The 19,167-nt window shown below is 39.7% G+C and overlaps 1 protein-coding gene across 1 annotated transcript in view; it reads left to right on the top strand.

Moving 5' to 3' along the window:
• Positions 1 to 19,167, top strand: part of prim2 (DNA primase subunit 2) — a 165,049-nt gene that overhangs the window by 29,183 nt on the left and 116,699 nt on the right. The window contains exon 6 of the mRNA XM_048531973.2: positions 2,713 to 2,850. Within this exon, the coding sequence (XP_048387930.1) occupies positions 2,713 to 2,850 (138 nt within the window). The remainder of the gene's footprint in view (positions 1 to 2,712; positions 2,851 to 19,167) is intronic.

Here is a 19,167-nt window from a genome sequence, read left to right as displayed (position 1 = left end):
GTGTTTGTCTTGCTGCAGTCCAGAATTTTAGTTTGTGCCTCTCCCTCCTTGAACCAAATATCAAATGCACTGACCCTGCTGGGTGATATCATTAATAGTACAATCCAAACTGATGGTATGACTAAACTCAGTCTGGGGATGAAACCTGGCTTGATGGAATTTCTTTTTGTTTAGCTTGTTAGTTATAATGGTGGTTCATCACTAAAACATATTCTTATGAGGCTGCAGGTTTCCTTTAATGACAGAGCAGAAATTTACAACAGAAGAAATGAGGAAAAAGCTATCTAAATATATAAAACAGAATGATCACAAAACGTACAGCAAAACTAAACTTCCTGACACTATCTGTTACATGGCGTTAGGTCCAGAGAAATTACACTCCTGTCTCTACTCTTCAAAGTTCTGATTAACAAATGGCTGCTTGTGATTCTTTATTATGGACTATGAAGAAGATTTGATGAATCTTTTCCAAACATGCTGATATGAACTTCTGTCAAATCTGAGAGTCTAAGCTTTCTTATTTGTAATAACCTGCAATTTCAAATCTGCCTCTCAAGGTTTGAAATTTTCACAAGCTAAACCCTTCCGTTGAGCTGCTTTGTTGCATGGGCTGTGAATAAGTGAGAAACTAAACGTGCTTCTAAACTCAAGTTGGTGTCTTCTCAACTGAATGTAAAAAACGTGTGCTCGTCCTAGATTCTTGTGAAATGAAAATAAATCTCACAGGTGGAGCAAGCAGGCCACATTCCACAGCAGAGCAGTGGGAGCGGACCACGTCCCGCGATGGAATGGAGTGAGTGTGGGCTGTGTCCCAGAGCGGCGGTAGAGAGTCCTAGATGGAGGCTGGCATATGGAGGCAGGGCGGCCTCCCCTCTGGGGCCTGCAGGCATGGACTGTAACTTAAGTACTCATAGTCCCTTATTATCTTTCTGGACTTTTTTGCTGTTTCATGCTAGTGTATCTTTTTAACTCCGTAACAACACTTCTTTTAACTCTCAGATTTGTTGGTGGGTACTTGTACCTCAGATGGCTCCATTAAAGAAAGCCATTGTAAAAACTTTTCACTGTATTCCTGTACTTCTCTACTAAACTGCACATGATCATAAATCCAATAGTGTCAATATATTTCTCTTACCACTGCAGGGACCTGTAGTCACCTGTCTTCTTACAAACATTGGATTTAAGTCACTGTTCTAGAAGGGCTTTCTGACCTTATTTTTTCGAAAATTAAACCCTTCATGGAGCTAACCAATACTCATCTGCGTCTACATACAATCCAGGCTCAAAAACTTTAATACATATAATTTATACACCATTGATCACACCTCCATCACTCAATATTGCATGGACTTGTCACCTGACTGCGAAAGCATGATATTACACTGTAAATGAAGGATTTGGTGTCCTTGCAAATAGTACAGCACAGATTTACCTGAGTAATATCAAGTAGAATACTAGTAATACCCAGGGCTTAAGTGCCTAAATAAAGATGACATGTTGTAGACCTGGTATTGCCTTGACCTGAAAAGGTTAAGGATTTGATCTAATTGCGATAAAATTATTAAATGATTGAAAAGAATGAGAGGAATTGTTTCCTCCGATATTATTGGTGGGGAACAGGGTTGTGTGGAGAACCTTAAATGAGGACCGCAACCACCTTGTTAGATTTAGGCTGTTGGTGAATTTGGGAGGCACTTTTGCTAATGGTGGCTTATGCAAATATGGATTTCTTTGTTTCAAAGCACGATGAATGGTGGGTCAATTGAAATTATCAAGAGAGAATTTATTCTTGTTTGTTTTGAACATCAAAGGCAGATATAAATGGAGATGATAGAGATCAGCCATTCTCTCTCAAAATGTGTTGAACAGACTTACCTGTGTACTATGCATGCCATTTGGGCTTTGCACGTTATTGATAAAGTGGAAATAGATTGAAATGGAACACGTAAACGTCTCTCAGTTACAAGAATCAGTCTCTAATTGACCGTCGGATAAACTGGTTCAAAGCACTTTCCTCAAAGGGGTGAAGCTTGTCGTATAAAGCATATTTACGCATTTCTCCATTTTAGTAGTGAATAGTTTTCCATGGAGTTCTCTTAAGCCCATTAAGAAAAAAGCTATCAAAATGCTATGTGCATTGTGAGGTATAATGCTCCAGTTATTGCACCCTCTGGCTTAATTTAACCAATGCCATGAGACATCTGTTGCTGCAGGAGCTCAGCCTTTGCAAGGGGAGGTGAGTACTTATCTTTTCCATTAAAAATTAATGAGGTGGTAATTTTCAATTTACTTGAAGTCCAAACTTAATCAATTCACAGTCCTTCCTTCTTTAGAAGGAGAAAGTTACAGCACCTTTTGTGCTCTTGCATGGTTTCCCAGAGTCAAGGCCAGTACTTGCTCAATTAATTAAAGAATCATTAATTTTATATTTTTACAGTTATTGTAATACTTTGCAGCTGATTTTAACATCTGTGATTAAATTGACATAGCAAATGGTCTGATTTTCTACGTTTAGTCAAGGTTGCTTAAGATGTACAGTTAAGACATGGAATAAATACCATTTGTTTCAAGGAGCCCGTTAGTTGTGATGTAAAAATCTGAATTATGGAGTTTACTCAAATTCATGCTCACTCTAATTTTTATGGCTAGTGAAGATTGATTCTGTACATAATTTTTGTAGATATTCAGCATTTTTCTCTTTGACTCCATCAGGTCAATTTCACTGAAGCTCTTGAGCTGGTCCGAGTTCGGAAGGTCTTTGTTAAAAAGGGTTTTGCATACATACCTCACCCAGAGATAGTGATTATAGTCCTGAATGAATTCCGACAGCGGCTTTCCAAGTCTTTGGCAGTAAGTATTTTTGTTTTTAAATGAGAGTTTGTTTCTTACATTGACTGTTCTTCATGAAATAGAGCTTCCTCTTTTGATTTGATTTGACGTCTGAATTAAATAAGAGAAGGAAGGATGATGTGATAGGTTGCTGTTCTCTACAAATCTGCCCATCATGCCTTTTGTTACTTCTGAATTAGTTGTTATGTTGTTCCTGTTATGTGTGATGTTACAATTGAGTTTGAAGGAGTACCCTGATTCCTTTCCAGTCCCACTCCTCCACAAGTCGTAAGACATACTAAATTTCACCAGAGTTGTCATGTGACCAATTATATAGTTTTGGAATATATCTGGTTTATGTAGCTATGTTGAAAATAGGAGCAGGAATAGGCCATTTGACCCTTCATGGCTGATTATTGAGCTCAAGACCCCGATCATCAAGCTAAGCTAAGGAAAATAGTCGATTGTGAGGATGGTGCTGAGTGACTTGATAAACTCGCCAAATGGACAGACTCCTGGCACATGACTTTCAATGCAAAGAAATGAGAGGTAATGCATTTTGGTAGAAGGAACATGGAGAGACAATACATGCTTAATTATACAAATTTGAGAGGAGTACAAGAGCAAAAGGACCTCAGGGTTCACATGCATAATTCTCTGAAGGTAGCCAGGTAATTTGAATTAGTTGTTCGGAAGGCTAGTAGGATCCTTGGGTTTATATATAGAGGTAAGAATATAAAAGTGAGGAAGTGATGCTGCATCTATACAAAGCATTAGGAGTATTGTGTTCAGTTCTGGGCACCTTTTTTATTGAAAGAAGAATGTTCTGGAGAGAGTGCAAAAGGAGATTTATTATAATGATATCAGGAATGAGAGACTTTGGCTTCAAGGCAAGATTAGAGAAATTGACCTCCTTCTTAGACTAGAGAAGATTTAAGAGATATACTTTTGAACATCTCAATAAGTTTTATAAAATTTTGGTAGGATAAAAAGGGTAATCACTCTCTACTAGTTGGTTTGTCAGTAACTAGGGGTCTCAATTTCAAGATTGTTAGCAAGAGAGCTAGGAGTGAGATGAGAAACATCTTTACTCGGTGTTGTTAGGATTTGGAATGTGCTGCCTGGGACAGTGGTGGAGGCGGATTCCATAGGAGATTTCGAAAAAAGAGCTGTCTGTATATTTGAAAGTGATGAATTTAGAAAGCTATGGTGATAGGGCTGGAGAATGGGATGAGTTGGGCAGTTCTTTTGGGAGCTGGAACAGAGAATAAGGCCACTCAGCCCATTGTCTGTACTATAAAAATCTGATTCTACCTCACTTTTTTATATTCTAACATCCCAGACTTAACATGAAGCAATTTTGAGTAACAGACAAGCAATGGATGAACAACCCACAGAAGACATCAAATAGGAAATGCAAACCAATTCCATGGATTTCTCGGCAATTGGTTCAGGTTTTAGTAACACAGCAAGCCACAAAATCTTATTGAAACTGCGTGAGGAATTGTGATGTTTCACTTTGCCAACCTACTTTTGAAGCTTCCTCAGCAACTGATCCATGTGGACTGCCTCAAAGATTACTCACGTTCTGGCTGTTCACCTTCCTTTCATGGAGCTACATTTCCCTGGATTCTTAACTACATTCCAACACTAGCAAGCACAATACTAGCTTTTCTCAAACAGTGTACTTCAATATTGTTCTTCCTGGATTTATTTCCTGACCTTGAATCTTGCTCAGTTGCACAAAGTTAGCACTGCCTTTGAGCTCTTACTTCCCTACTTTCTGCTGTACTGCAATGCTAATAATGCACCGGCTTCCCTCGGATTCTTTAGCCTTCCCACATCCATTATTCTGCAGAGCTTTTCAACTGTTCTAGTACTCCTGTAAACCCCTAACCACACAGAGCCCATGTAGTTCAGTTACCAAACTGTTAGTTCTGTGCAGGTTTCTTTTACTGCTTTTGCACCACCTTGAACTTCTGTGAGCCTTCACTACACAGATATTCAGCTCCTCTGGGAATTCCCTGAGGCCAAACTACATAGAACCTACATAATTTAAGAGCAAAAGTTATAGTAGCCATGCTCAGCATGGAGCCCCCCTCCCCAATCGCCACCGCTGAAATGATTTGGTGACCAATTGAAGTCCTTGCTATCTATCCTGCCCCATTTTCAAGGCAGAATGAAATGTAACTTATACTTTGGAATGGTTTGTTGTAGCAACATATATTACTGTTTGTTCTTTAAATGGCTCCTTTTTCGTACAATTTGCACATTAAACCAGTATTGTATGTGACAAAATGGTTATTGTTGTATGGGAAACAGACTGGCCTAGTGCTGCTATCTCTTTCAGATGGTTGTGGGGTGGCTGTGCTAGGGTTATTACCATAGCAGAGAGCTCCCTTACTGCTAGTATCTGCAACTTTGTCCTTTTAATACCTGATTAATGCTTCATCTTTACAAGTAAGAGCATGGTTTCTTCAGATGTTGAGAGAAGAAAACTGCACTTCGCTGGATTTTTTAAAAAAACAATCCAAACTTCCTGAGTACGTTTCAAAATATCTCTTGGTGCTGCATTGCTGTTAAACCCAACTGGTAGCAGTCTGTGTTACAAAAATTCACATTACCGCTGCCTGGAGACGAACAAAAGACTGAGGAGAATGGAGATCTGAAAGAGGGAAAGCTGGAGTGTGGAGGTGGTCAGGCTGCATCTGTGGAGAGAAAGTTTGTTCAGGTTGATGAGAATTGCCTTCCCTCATGCAGTCTGTGTAGTTGTGCAAGCCAAGTATGTTCCCCATTACATGCTGTCAGTCCACTTTTCTGATAACAGCTATCATATCAATGTCTCTCACCCAGTGAATCTCTTGAGAGGTGTAATTGGCGAAACCCAAGTTGCTCAGTTACAAAATGCTGCATTAGTTCTTCACAAGCCCTTTTGGAAGCATTCTTGTTGTTAATTTAGTTATTTCTGCTGATAATATTTCATTTCAAGATTTTTGTTTTGCTGCAATTCCAATACTTGATCTTCTGTTTAAAAAAGAAAGTGGTTGCGGGAGTTTAGAAATAAAAATGAAGTGCCTGAGAAACTCAGAAGGTCTGGCAGCAGCAGTGGAGAGACAAAAGCAGTTGATGTTTCAAGTCTGATCTGATTGAGTCCACAGACGCAGTTAGATCTGCAGAGTTTCTCCAGCACTTTTTTGTATTCCTGGTTGTCTGCTGTGCTGATATTACTGGTTACACTAGCGTCCTTTGGGAGACCTAACATTTTTGTTACTTGTGCGTTTGGAACCTGCAAAAATAATTACTGTTGAACAATCTTGGAGAAAGCAAGAACTGTAGACGGATTCAGTCAATACAGTGTGGAGCTGGAGGAACGCAACAGGTCAGGCAGCACCAGAGGAGCAGGAAAATTGATGTTTCAGGTCAGGACCCTTCATCAGACCTGATTGACAGTTGAACAATCTTCCTTCTAGTAGACACATCTTGGAATCTACGTGGCACTTAAGCACAACTGTTGTAAATTACATAGAATTAAATGAGAAGGAAATTGTGACTGATCCTTAGATTATGCTACTTACCAGAAACTACCCTTTGTCTTCTGAACCATTACAAGAGTTAAGTCATTGTTCTGATTGTAATTTAAAAATGTATTAGGCTTTTACCCTGACATTAAGAAGGATGATGATGGACTTGTTTAACCAGTTTGTCATGCATATCTCAGATGTATTTGGACTTGATTCATTCTGCAAATTGAATTGTTATGTTCTTGGTGCATTTTGCTTTGTTAAGCATACAATATAAAGATGCAGAGAGCAGTGTTCAATTTGTCTGACTGTGACTGTTATTTCCTGGCACCTTTGTTGCACCCTCATAAGCAAAGGATATGGAGGCAATGTTCTTCATCCATCTATTTCAGTATTGTACCAAATTCCCAATGGAAATCCTTCTTAGTGTCCTTGCAATGGATTCTTGTGTGAAATTCCATCTAGATAGACTAAACCCTGTCTCGTTAAATAGACCTGTTATAAACATTGATTTAAAAATAATTGGACATTAGGCTGTGTGTGAAATAGGCAGTTTATTGAACTGATCGCTGTAAAGTTTATCTACTAGTAAATGGCTGAGATGCTGATTTGGTTTTGCTCAAGCTCTTCTGTTGACAAATCACTTGGAATTGTGACTTGTGGTACAGATTTTGCTAAGGAGTTGCTGCAGACTTAATTGAGGGCTTCTTGCATGATACCTCTATTCCCCACCAGAATGGAAATGGTTGGCTGATGCGCATAACTGAGATTGGATTTATGAACATGCCAGTATCCTCACTGACCATTTTACTGAAAAATCACCCTGCTTTTCTGGGACATGTTGCTACATTGCAGCCATGTTTGAGCTCTGTTTGCTGAAGTTCAGTCTTTTTAATAGATTCTGTAAATGTAGCTTGGCGGAATCAACAGACACTTTTCTTGCTGCAAAATAGACTGGGAATAGTCCTGCTGTAATTCCCACCATTGGATCACAATAATGTCATTGACACTCTGACAGTGATCCACAGGAGTAAGAGATCAGCTGGTAGCCCAAGCTGTGTTATTCCTGTCAGCCTCCTGTTAAGAATCCTTGGTTTCTCAGCTGACATAGGCGAATAAATAGTTTAATCAGTATGTTTACTGGGTGAGAACAAGTTGGATTGCCATGGATTTGACTAATTTTTGAGTTTGTTTTGTGCCTTTTCCCTTTTTCCTTCTGAAAAGGTGGGTCTTTTCTCTGATGATCTTGGATTCCAGGCCAATACAGAACTGCCGTCCTGGTGAGAAAGATATAACTCAGTCCCCACATCTAGAAGACACGGAGCACAAGAGAGTAAACATTTAGAGTCAGAGTCTTACTGCATGGAAATAGACCCTTTGGTTCAACTAGTCTGCGCCAACCATGTTCACAAACTAAACTAGCCCCACTTGCATGAGTTTGGCCCATATCTTCCAAACCTTTCTATTCATGTGCTTATCCAAATTTCTTTTAAATGTTTTATCTGTACCTGTATCCATCACTTGCTCTGGCAGTTTATTCCACACATGAACAATTGTATGTAAAAAATCTCCCTCCACCCCCCCCCCCCCCCCCCATGTCATTTTTAAAACTTTATCCTCTCACCTTAAAAATATGCCCCTAGTTTTGAACTCTCCCACTCTAGGGAAAAGACGTTTGCTATTCACCTATCTATGCCCATCAAGATTTTATGAACCTTCGTAAGATTACTCCTCGAACTCCTTAGCTTCAGTGGAAAAAGTCACAGCCTATTTTCAGTACATAAACCCTCCATTCCTGACAACATTGAGGTAAATCTTTTCCGAACCCTCTGCACTTTAATATCATCCTTCCTATAACAGGGCAACCAGAACTGCATAGTGTATTCCAGAAGAGGCCTCACCAACGTCCTGTACAATCTCTGCTTGATGTCTTAACTCCTATACTCACATGTCTGAGCAATGAAAGATTTGGTGATCTTGTGGAATTGAGTTGCAACAGGGCATTGGCTAGCCAAATAGCAGGTAAGTGGCGATGGAATTTCACAGTGTGAAATGGAACGTTTTGAAAAAGATGAAGAGAATCAAAGTAGACTAGTGCACTTCTAAGGTTATGTCGGGTCAGCGGGATCTGGATGTCCTGGAGGAGCTGGGGTAATGTATGAACAGGAAGCCAGAACAGGAGTTGGTCATTTGGCCTCTTGAGCCTGTTCTGCCATTCACTGAGGTCATGGCTGATCTCATGTCAAATTCATTGCTGGGTTTTTACTTTAATGATGTTTTCTTAAAGTGACTTTTATTCAGTATGGGATGTCCTGAGGCTGTGTATTATCAAACTGGATTCTATTGTACTAGCACTGTGTGAATGTCTCTTGGTGAGAAATGTCAAAAATTACCTTGTCTGTCAGGTGTCAAGGGTCAGCCACTGAGGAGAGACCAGCTTCCTGAACTGTAGGGTGCGCTGGCTGTATGTGTCTGCCAAAATGATATTTCTTAATTTGCAGGAGGGATCATCTTGAAATAAGCTACCAGCAGAGAAGATGTATCCAAGGAAAACTGTAAAAATGTATGACGTTAAATGATGTCAATCATTTGTACAAGCAAAAGCAGAATATGTATTGTGCATCAGCAATTTCTTAGGGAGCATTTTGAGATGGTCTCATTCTGATGACCACCTTTTTGTTTGCGCTTGCAACAAGCTGTGAATAACTCTTGGCCTGCAAACACCAAGTGTCATCACATGCCAAGGTTCTACCTGTCCCTGTATTGCAAAGGATAGGTTGGCCTTTTGACAGAGAACACTTGACTAATTTGGACAAAATAACTATCCCAAAGAAAGAACCCATCATAAAACTATTTACACATTTTAGAATTTACTGCTGTTTGTGTTCTCTTGTTTCTTAGCAACAGAAACCAATTCGTTGTGAGGATGGATTCTTCTTTGTAGCAATGAATCAATGAAGACATAATTTAGTAAGCTGCTGAAGAAAGCTCAATACTGTAAGTTTGTTTATTTTCAAAAATGTAAATTGATTTGCAGCAATTCTTTTCAATTAAAACCATCTATCATCATTGGGGAGAAATTTGCAAAGGAAAACACCTTTAACCACAAGGTATATGACAAGTTGGCCAAATCGGCAGACATGACTGATAAATTTCAGTGCTGAGAAATGTGGAGATAATGCATTTTGATTGAAGAAACAATGTAGATTCGATTTTACAACTTTGAGGAATGTACGGGGCACAGGAACCTGAGTTCAAGCACAATTCTTTGAAGCTGGCCAGGCAAATTGAAACAGTAGTTTAGAAGGCTTGAAGGATCCTTAAGTTTATAAATAGAGGCATCAAATATAAAAGCAAGCAAGTGATACTATACCTCTACAAATCATTTGTCAGACACATTTGGAGTATTGTGTTCAGTTTTGGGCACCTTATTTAGGGAAGGATGTTAAAGCCTTGGAGAGAATGCACAGCTAATTTTCTAGGATGATACCAGGAATGAGGGATTTTAGATACAGGGAAGATTTGAGAAATTAGACTTATTTTCCTTATGTGTTCAAATCCTGAACAATTTTGACAGGGTAAAGAAAGATATTCTGTTTCTATTAGTTGGTTTGTCACTAAAAAGGGGTCACAATTTAAGATGGTCAGCAAGAGACTTAAGAATGAGATGAGGAGAAACTTCTTTACTCAGAATTGTTAGGATTTGAAATGCACTGCCTTGGAGGATGTAGGTGGCAAATTCCTTGGAAGGCTTCAAGAGATCTGGATATACAATTGAAGGTGATGATTTAGAGGAAGAGAGAGCACTGAAGAATAGTAGTAGTTGGGTACCAGTTTTGGGAACTGGTGCATACATGATGGGCTGAATGGCCTCCTTTTGTGCTGTAGAATTCTACCTATGTATTTACATTTGGTTTTGGTACTTGAGTTCTAAGGTTCTGTTGAAATATGGTATTTGAAAATGCCTAATTGTTTTGCTGTGGAGCATGGTTGATAGTAGATTCTTTTTCACAAGCTGACAAGAAAGTTCTTTTGCTTCCGTTCCAAAAGATTGCTACTGAAGTGATGCAAATGCAAAGCTACAGCTGTCGCCATCCTTGGGAGTTTGTTAACTTCGGTGGGAGAAGTTGATGGATTTCCCTATGTCTGAAAGTTTTGGAGTAAAATTATTTGCCTGAATTTATTCTGAGATCAGTGTTATTTGAGACATTATGCAGTTTAAAGATATTGATAACAGTGGCACTGGTGGGTGTGGGGAAATGGAAGAGGGCTGTGTCCTGAGGTACAAAAGACCCATTTGGACTTGTGAATTCAGTGCTCCAAACAAAGGCATACTTACAGATGTGAGTGATTGCCTTACTTACTTTTTTGTTATTCTGCCAATGATGATCAGAATTGTCTTTGATTGAAAAGAGTTGTTGCAAATGAATTTACATTTTAGAAAATAAACTTGCAGTATTGAGATTTATTCTGCAGTTTGCCAAGCATTATGTATTCGTTAGCACATTGCTACAAAGGAGAAACCATCCACATCACGAATTGATTCCTGTTGCTAAGAAACAACAGAACACAGACAACAGTAAATTCTAAAACGTATAAATTCAGTTTTATGATGGGTCTTTGTTTTTTGGGATAAAATAGTTATTTTGTTTCCATGAAGAAACATGCCTTGTCTCTGCACTTTCTAGTTTAGTATTTTGCACTGTGGAGCTAAGGGACTACTTTAACTGTGGCAGTATGAGTAAGTGAAGGTGGAGTAATTTCACTGTGACTTCCAACTTGTTCAGTATTGTTTTGTTTTCAAAGGAGTTGTACCGACTGACAAATACATTATGCTTTCTCCACTGAATTTTATCTTCTGAATAAATGCAGATTCCTCAGACCTAACTTTGAAAATGCAGCAAATAGAGCTGGTTTCCTTTTCCAGCATTGTGGGCTATGGAGCTTCATACTTTAGATTGGCACCTTTTAACTATGATGGCATTAATTTTCTCATCGGTATTTTAGAAAGATTTCCCTGCTGCGACTTTATGGCACCAAACTGGCTTGTCTACATTCTGATTAACTTCAGGCACAGTGTGACTGGTACATTAAAAGCAAGCAGCAGTAGGTGTGTGAGAATCGTCCATCTTGTTTAATGATGTGATATGCTGTGCTGAACATGCCTTTTGACTGTAAAGCGTTACTGAGTTGATACGCCGTACTTGTGATTTGGCATTCAGCAACGGTATATGTAAACTCCCATTGATGCCCTTTGTTTATTCTGCGCTCTTCACAATTATTTGCTGAGGAAGTTGTTTGTGAAACAACTTTGGTCCTTGTTGTATTGAAGCAGTTATTCATGAAAGAAGTATTTTAATAATTTTCTGCTCCAGAAAAGAGTGAAGAAGAATCTTAGAAGGTTTAGTAACGTCTGTGTGGGGTGGGGGGGAGAGAGAGAGAGAGAGAGAGAGATTTAAATTTTAGGTTGATCATTGTAAATCATGTTTTTTTTCCCATCTCTTATTCCCCCTCCCTCTCCCCCTCCCCCTCTCTCTGCCTAACATGCTGTTCATATGTTCGATGACTCAGTGGCCACAAAACATGAAGGAATGTGGCTAATTAAATACTAAAGTTCCTGTCCAGGTTTTGATCTATCAGATTATGGTTGATTTTAATGCCCTACATTTGCAGATAAGAGTGCTGATATCTTCACAGATTGTGTGCCAACAACATCGTGGCTATTTGGAGATGCCAAGCGTACAGTGCAGAATCAAGGCTGGTTGCATTTTCTAACTCAAAAACTTAAAATAGTACAGATCGAAAGGAAACCATTCGTCCCATCCTTTGTTCACTAGCTCTTTTGAAGTATTATCTCCTGCTCATTTCCTATGTTTGTTCTATATTCTTTGACAAACATCAGTATTGGTCATTCTTATGAGTGTCCTACACTCTAACCATAATCCATAGTTCAGTTAGTATAGCAGGAGATGAAGATTCATAATCTGAAACCCAAATACTCTTCTCGCTTGTACTGTTTTTTGTTAGATACATTTTAAGATAATGTTGGATAGCTTATAACAAAATTTAATAAGGAGCAATGATGTGAGATTTTGCACATTGATTTTCTGCCTGCTATACAGTAAACTTTGTTTCTCATTACTTTGATTTTCACATCATGCATAAAAGTAGAACTGATTTCTGTTGCACAAAGATATTTCGATATTTACAGAATGACACTAATGGACTAGCTGCGATATAATTGAATGGCTGATCAGGCTTGAAGGGCTACATGACAGATATCTGTTACTGTGCGAAGTGAAATCTTCTGTTTTCCATCACTCCAACCCCACCCAACTCTTAAAAATAAACTTTCTGATTAGAATTAAGGAATCCCTTCTGTGTAGGAGCAAGCCATTTGGTCCATCGAGTTCACATCAACCCTCCAAAGAGCAACCCACCCAGATCTACCTCCCACCCAATCCCTGTAATCCTGTATTTCCCATTGCTAATTCACCTAGCCTACAGATCCCTGGACACTCTGGGCAATTTAGCATGGCTAACCCACCTAACTTGCACATGTTTGAACTGCGAGAGGAAATTGGAGTACCTGAAGATATTCTCCTCAAATTTGGGTAGATTATGCAAATTTACACAGGCTGTAATTGAACCTGTATACCGAGCACTGAGACACAGCAGTGCTAATCACTGAGTCACCATGTTGTCCCAAATAGCGTGGTATTTGAGTTTTTAAATCTGGTTTTTACATAGACATGTTGTAAGAACTTGATCTACTTCAACAATGAGTTTTCCTTCATCATAAAGTGGGAGTGATTGCTAATGATTGCATAATGTTCAAAGTCAGCACAGCTCCTCAGATTGGGATGAAAATTCCTTGCATGTTGTTTTTGGTTTTATTTTGGAAGCTAGTTTCTCAAGTGGAAGAAGAATATATAGATTAAAGTTTAATTTGCATGCCTATATTGTGTACTAAGAATGGGAACATATAATTGACGTTTCAGTTTTGGGTTCAGTGAGTGGCAGTGGTGTCCATAACTTAGTTTGTTTATGTACATTTTTTGAGGTAGTTAAATCCTTGAGGTGAACTGTCAGTGCATTTGGGTAAAAAAATGGCTAATAGGAAGAAAAGGCCTGATGCTGTCTAGGCAGGAGTGGTAAGATGGTAAGCTTCTCCTTTGTTAGTCTTCATGTTGGTGTTATTTGACACCCATGCAGCACAAATATTACTTGCCAATTATCACCTCAAGCATGAATTTTATCTGAGCCTTGCTGCTGTTAGACATAGACTAATTCATTTTTTTCTTGTAATCCCAGTTGATGGTTGTACTGAACAGTCAGATTCCAGAGTGAAACCTGGCTTAACAGACCACAAAATATTATTTTTGCAATTTGTCTATCACAGTAATCAGAGAATGGACATATTCATGACAGGCTGCCAAGGTACGATCAAAACAGCATATATATTTACACCCAAAAAAAAACAAGAATTATCCAATCTGCTTTAAAGCTTCTTGCTCGGTTGGAAACACAATCTGCGATAACAAGGTGTAGAACTGGATGAGCCTAGCAGGCCAAGCAGCAGCAGAAGAGCAGGAAAGGTCTAGGCTCAAAACATCAGCCTTCCTGCTCCTCTGCTGCTTCGCCTGCTGTGTTCATCCAGCTCTACACCTTGTTATCTCAGATTCTCCAGCATCTGCAGTTCCTGAAAACACAGTCTGCTTATTTTTGGCAAATTTCTGCATTCTCTCACTATCTTCTTTAGTAATTGTTTAAGGTTTCAAGAAGGGATAATGAGCTACTGCAGCTCATTATTTAACACGTGTTCCTTGAACTCAACTCTTCCGACTGCTTTCTGTTTCTGGTGTTACCTTCCAAACAACTCAGGACATGTTCTTCCACCATGACTGCTTTGCTGACTGCGACTAACAGACCCTTTCTTGCTGACTAAACACTGCATGCCACCTGATGTTCCGAATTGGTGCCTGTCTGTAATACTGGACTCCAACCTTGATCCAGACCTACAGGCAATGGAACCAATAGTAAACTCAGCCCCTTCAATCCTGAAGAGACCAATCAAGCAAAGTTTGACACAATCAAATTAATCAAATTATACCTTACACGCACTGTCTCAGAGAATTACTGATGAATCCTACCCGCAGGGCAGAACTGAGGCTGCACAATGAGGGAGTTATCCTGGCAACTTCAGTGCTGCCAGGCCCACATTAGGTCTCATGGCATTAGGTCAAATGTAGGAAGGAAACCTCCTGCTGATTACCATATACCACATCCCTATAGTTGATAAATCAGTACACCTCCATGTTGAACAGTGCTTGGAGGATAAACCGAGAAGTGGTAAGGTTGCAGGATGTACTCTTGGGGTAGATCTTCGATGTGAATCACCAAGAATGGCTTGGTAGCACCCCTGCCTACTGGACTGGTTACACCTTCTAAAAGGACATACCTGCTGTATGGGATATGTAGCAGGTGGTGAGGGAATCGACAAGAAACGAAACATATTTGACCTCAATCTTATCTTATCAGTCTGTCAGCTGGAGATGTATCTGTCCATGACAGTATCAGCAAGAATCATCAAAACACAGGCCTTTTTCAGACATAGCTCTTTCTTCAAATTGAGAGTACCTGACATTATGTTGTGTGGCAGTATCACTGCAATGCGGGATAGATTTTGGCATCCAAATCTCAGGCCTGGGCATCCATGAGGTGCTGAGGGCCATAGTAGAACAGTATTTGAGTGCAGAGATAGTAGGAACTGCAGATGCTGGAGAATCTAAGATAACAAGGTGTAGAGCTGGATGAACACAGCAGGCCAAGCAGCATCGGAGGAGAAGGAAAGCTGACGTTCGGGCCTGAAGAAGGGTTTAGGCCCTAAACATCAGCCTTCCTGCTCCTCTGATGCATGTAACCTTGCTTTGAATTATGCAGGTGAAGACTACAGACTGTTTCACTACAGCTTGTGGTAAGTTTCTAGCTTTGCTTGGAGCAGCAGAATCACAGATGATTGCATCCTGTGCCTGGCTCTGACAGTGTTATCTGTCAGCATCCTTTTAAATTAGTTCCAAAAGAAGCGTTTCTTAGAATAACTTTTGCCTACCCAGCCACAAACAAGAAACAGGATAACTTGCTACATAAGGATAAGGGAAAGGATGACATCCCCTCTCGTGGTCCAGGAGGCTTACCAGACTGGTGTTATGGATGTGATATTTCAGTTATGGACAAGTTGGGATTGTTCTCCACAGAAGAGAGAAGGTAAGGGCATCTGATTAATTTGTTCAGAATCATGTCCATTCCTATTAAATAAGGAGATACTGTTGCTAATGACAAGTAGGTCAGTAATTGGAAACACTGTTTAAGCAATTTAACTAAAGGAAGTTACATTTAAAAACTTTTGGACTGAGATGTAATGATTTGGACTGTGTTGGCTGATTGTGGTAGAAGCAGGTTCAGTGAGCATTCAAAATAAAATTGGGTAAATACTCGTAGGAAAATTTTTTGGTGCTATGGGGAAATCGGGTGAATGGGATTAATTGGATGGCTATTTGTAAAAGTCAGCAAAGTTGTGTGAGGGTCAAATGACCTTCTGTGCTGCATTCTCTTGTGATTCTAGACGTTTTAACAAGTTGACCATATTTATTCTAACTTTGACAATAAAAGTCTCTTCTTACAGTTGCGGGCAAACAAAGCTGTATGATGATGAAAAATGCATTGCAAGGTGGTTTTGAAATTTCACATCTGTCATAGACAATAGGTGCAAGAGTAGGCCATTCAGCCCTTCGAGCCAGGACCGCCATTCATTATGATCATGGCTAATCATCCACAATCAGTATCCTGTTCCTGCCTTCTCCCCATAACCCTTGATTCCACTATCTTTTAAGAGCTCTACCCATCTCTTTCTTGAAAGTATCCAGAGACTTGGCCTCCACTGCCTTCTGGGGCAGAGCATTCCATATATCCACCACTCTCTCTCCACTGTCCACTCATGCAGCAGATGGTCTTCTCAAAAGTGTTCACTTTCAGACCGAGCCTGAAACCACCATCTCTATCCAGCGTCCTCTTTTTCTCTCTTTTCCCCCCCCAACCCCGTTTAAGTATAAAGTATATTATTGCCAACTACAGCTACCTTCAGAATGCTTTTGATTGGATTTGCTTGGGCTGAGGCATATTTTCTTTGCTTTTAATTACTTCATTGACCAATTCCCCAATAGTGCAAACCTTTTGTAAAATTCACAACACAAGTAGTATGGTATTTTTGTGCCGATGACAAATACATAGTTTTCTGCACCAGCCTGTAATTATTTCTCATCAATTCCTTGGAAATGTTATTAATGAGCCAGTTCATTGAAATGGGTTTATGGGTCTGATTTGATTGCATGTTGGTTTACTAATTCCTAATGTGTGTAGTATTATTGAAGTAATTTTGTGTATCAATAAAAAAGTCATACAGTTTATCTTGATGTCTATTTGCAACATAAGTCAGCCAACATACTGTTAGTGCCAGGAGCCCTACCTGGTGAGGTGAATTGGAGCCCATCTCACCAAAAGTCAGCTACTGCACCCATTGTTTCCACTGGAGGGCAGGTAGGATATTTGCCTCTTGGCTTTTGCAAATTCCTTCACCAATGATCTCAAATTCTTTTTAAACTTACTTTGCAATGGTTACATAGACCCAAAGCTTGATTAAAGGCCTCCATTGTAAGGAAAGTTTAAATGGTGGACCGAGAGAGAGAGACAGACAAAGACCTATGGAGAAAATTCCATGGTTCAAAATCCAGGCTTTTGAAGGCTCAGCTGCAAATGGTAGATCCATAAAAACCTGGGATGTGCAATACCATTAGCTTGAAGGATTTTAGGGCTGGAAGAGGGCTTGGAGATGGGCCAGGGTGAGGCCCTGAGAGATTTGAAACAAGGATGAGAACTATTTCACCTTGAGGCACTATTAAATAGGACCCAACATAAATCAGCAAGCTCATAGTGATTGGTGAACCGGATTTGGTGAGAGGTAGGATTGGGTATAAGAATTTATGATAGCGACACGTTTTTGGGAAAGATAGAATATGAGAGGCTAACAAGGAGTGTGGTGAAACACGCCTGGAGGTAACCAAGGTACGAAAGAGTCTCAGGAATTAATGAGTTGTGGCAGAGACAAAGTTAGAGAAGGGAGTAAGTAGCCTCAGTAATGCCCCATTGATGGATCATGTTTAGGGGATAGCATTTGGAGTAGATATGGAAAGAAAAAGACTCCAGTCTTCCCAATGTTTAATTAACGAACTTCTGATCATCCAGTACTGGATGCCAGAAAAATAGTCTGATGACTTGGTAGCATTGGAGAATTTTGAGTGAGGTTGTGCTGAGGTGGAACTAGAAATCATTGGCATACATGAGAGAACTTGCACACTGCTTTCACATGATGTTTCCAAGAGGCAGCATGTTGTGTTGGAATTCTTAATTGCAAGGTTGCTTCTCGGTTTTTAGGCCCGAACTGAAAATGGAAACTAAGAAAGGAAATGGACTGTCTCTCTTTCTAAGGAAACTACAACTGAAACTTCAAAAACTGAAGCCAGACTTTTGAGTAGATTGAAACTGCTTGAAGCTATGTAAACAGATACAAATCCATCCAAGTTTCCTTATAGCAGTTGAAGAATTGCCTTTTCTAGCGCAGGCAAGCTGAAGAAGACTGATGTCAGATGTGGAATCTGCAAATATGTTGTTGCAGCTGTTCTGTTAATTGAGACCAACTTAAAGAGGTTCTTCAGATCTGTGCAACTTGTGAAATCTGTGCTTCTGGAACACCAGTTTGGACATGCAGCTGATGGCTTGGGAATTACATTGCCTCCTAGAAGGTAAAGACCTGAAATACTACTTGGAGAAGACAAAATTTTGAAGGACTTTCTGACTGAATTTGATGACCCATATGCTGTATGGAATGCTGAGCCAAATTGTAAGATTAGTAAGATAAGGCTTAGTTGTGTCAGCTGTTTAGTGTGTAATTTATAGTTTAGAATTGACAGCAGTTTGCCTATAAATTCATTTGGATGCTGATTCTGGATATCAAGCATCTAAGAAGCTAGTTAGGATGGTATTTCTTGGTGTTGTCATTGGTCACCAGGAGACACAACCAATTCTCACTTGTCTCAATACTTATGGTCAAAAAAGAACACAAATTCGACTGGGACAGCACATCCATAATAGCCCAAGCCAAAGAGACATATCTGGGAATTCCCGGAGACCTGACATCCCAACAGGAGCACCGTCAACAAACACATTCATCTGGGCCCAATATACAAACAGTTGACAAACAGACCCAGAAGTCATTCCAACTGCCCCAGCAAACCGAGGCATACAAATAACAAGTGGGACAGAACACCAATGATTCACCAGAGGTGCACTGACGACATTACCTAGCATGGTGATGAAATGTCTGCAATCAAACACACTGGCTTGGTGTGCAAGTCTGCACCCTTAGTCTGGCTATGATTTGATAGATGGAAATGAAACAGAGTACAGACGTGCCCAGAAAGACAACCTTGAAGAAGCCAAGGTGAAAGACATGATTTTTCCAAGAATGGCATGGTTGTTTGGATGTCTTTTGATAGCTCTTGGTTTGGTTAGCTACATGCTTGGCACTTTTGAACACACGAGAATGCAGCATGTAATGTGAATAGTAGATGAACACAGTCACAGTAGCAAAGTAAATTTTGATAGATTCAGTTCAGTTTTGAACGTTCAGTCAGAGGATTCAGCCATTCTGAAATCAAACCAATGGTAGTTTAGATTCTGTTGTACTTGTTAATTCTTATTG

The sequence above is a fragment of the Stegostoma tigrinum genome, chromosome 4, assembly GCF_030684315.1.
Source record: "Stegostoma tigrinum isolate sSteTig4 chromosome 4, sSteTig4.hap1, whole genome shotgun sequence".
NCBI lineage: Eukaryota > Metazoa > Chordata > Chondrichthyes > Orectolobiformes > Stegostomatidae > Stegostoma > Stegostoma tigrinum.
The sequence above is the reverse complement of the archived record's forward strand: the minus strand, read 5'-3'. Positions and strand labels throughout refer to the sequence as shown.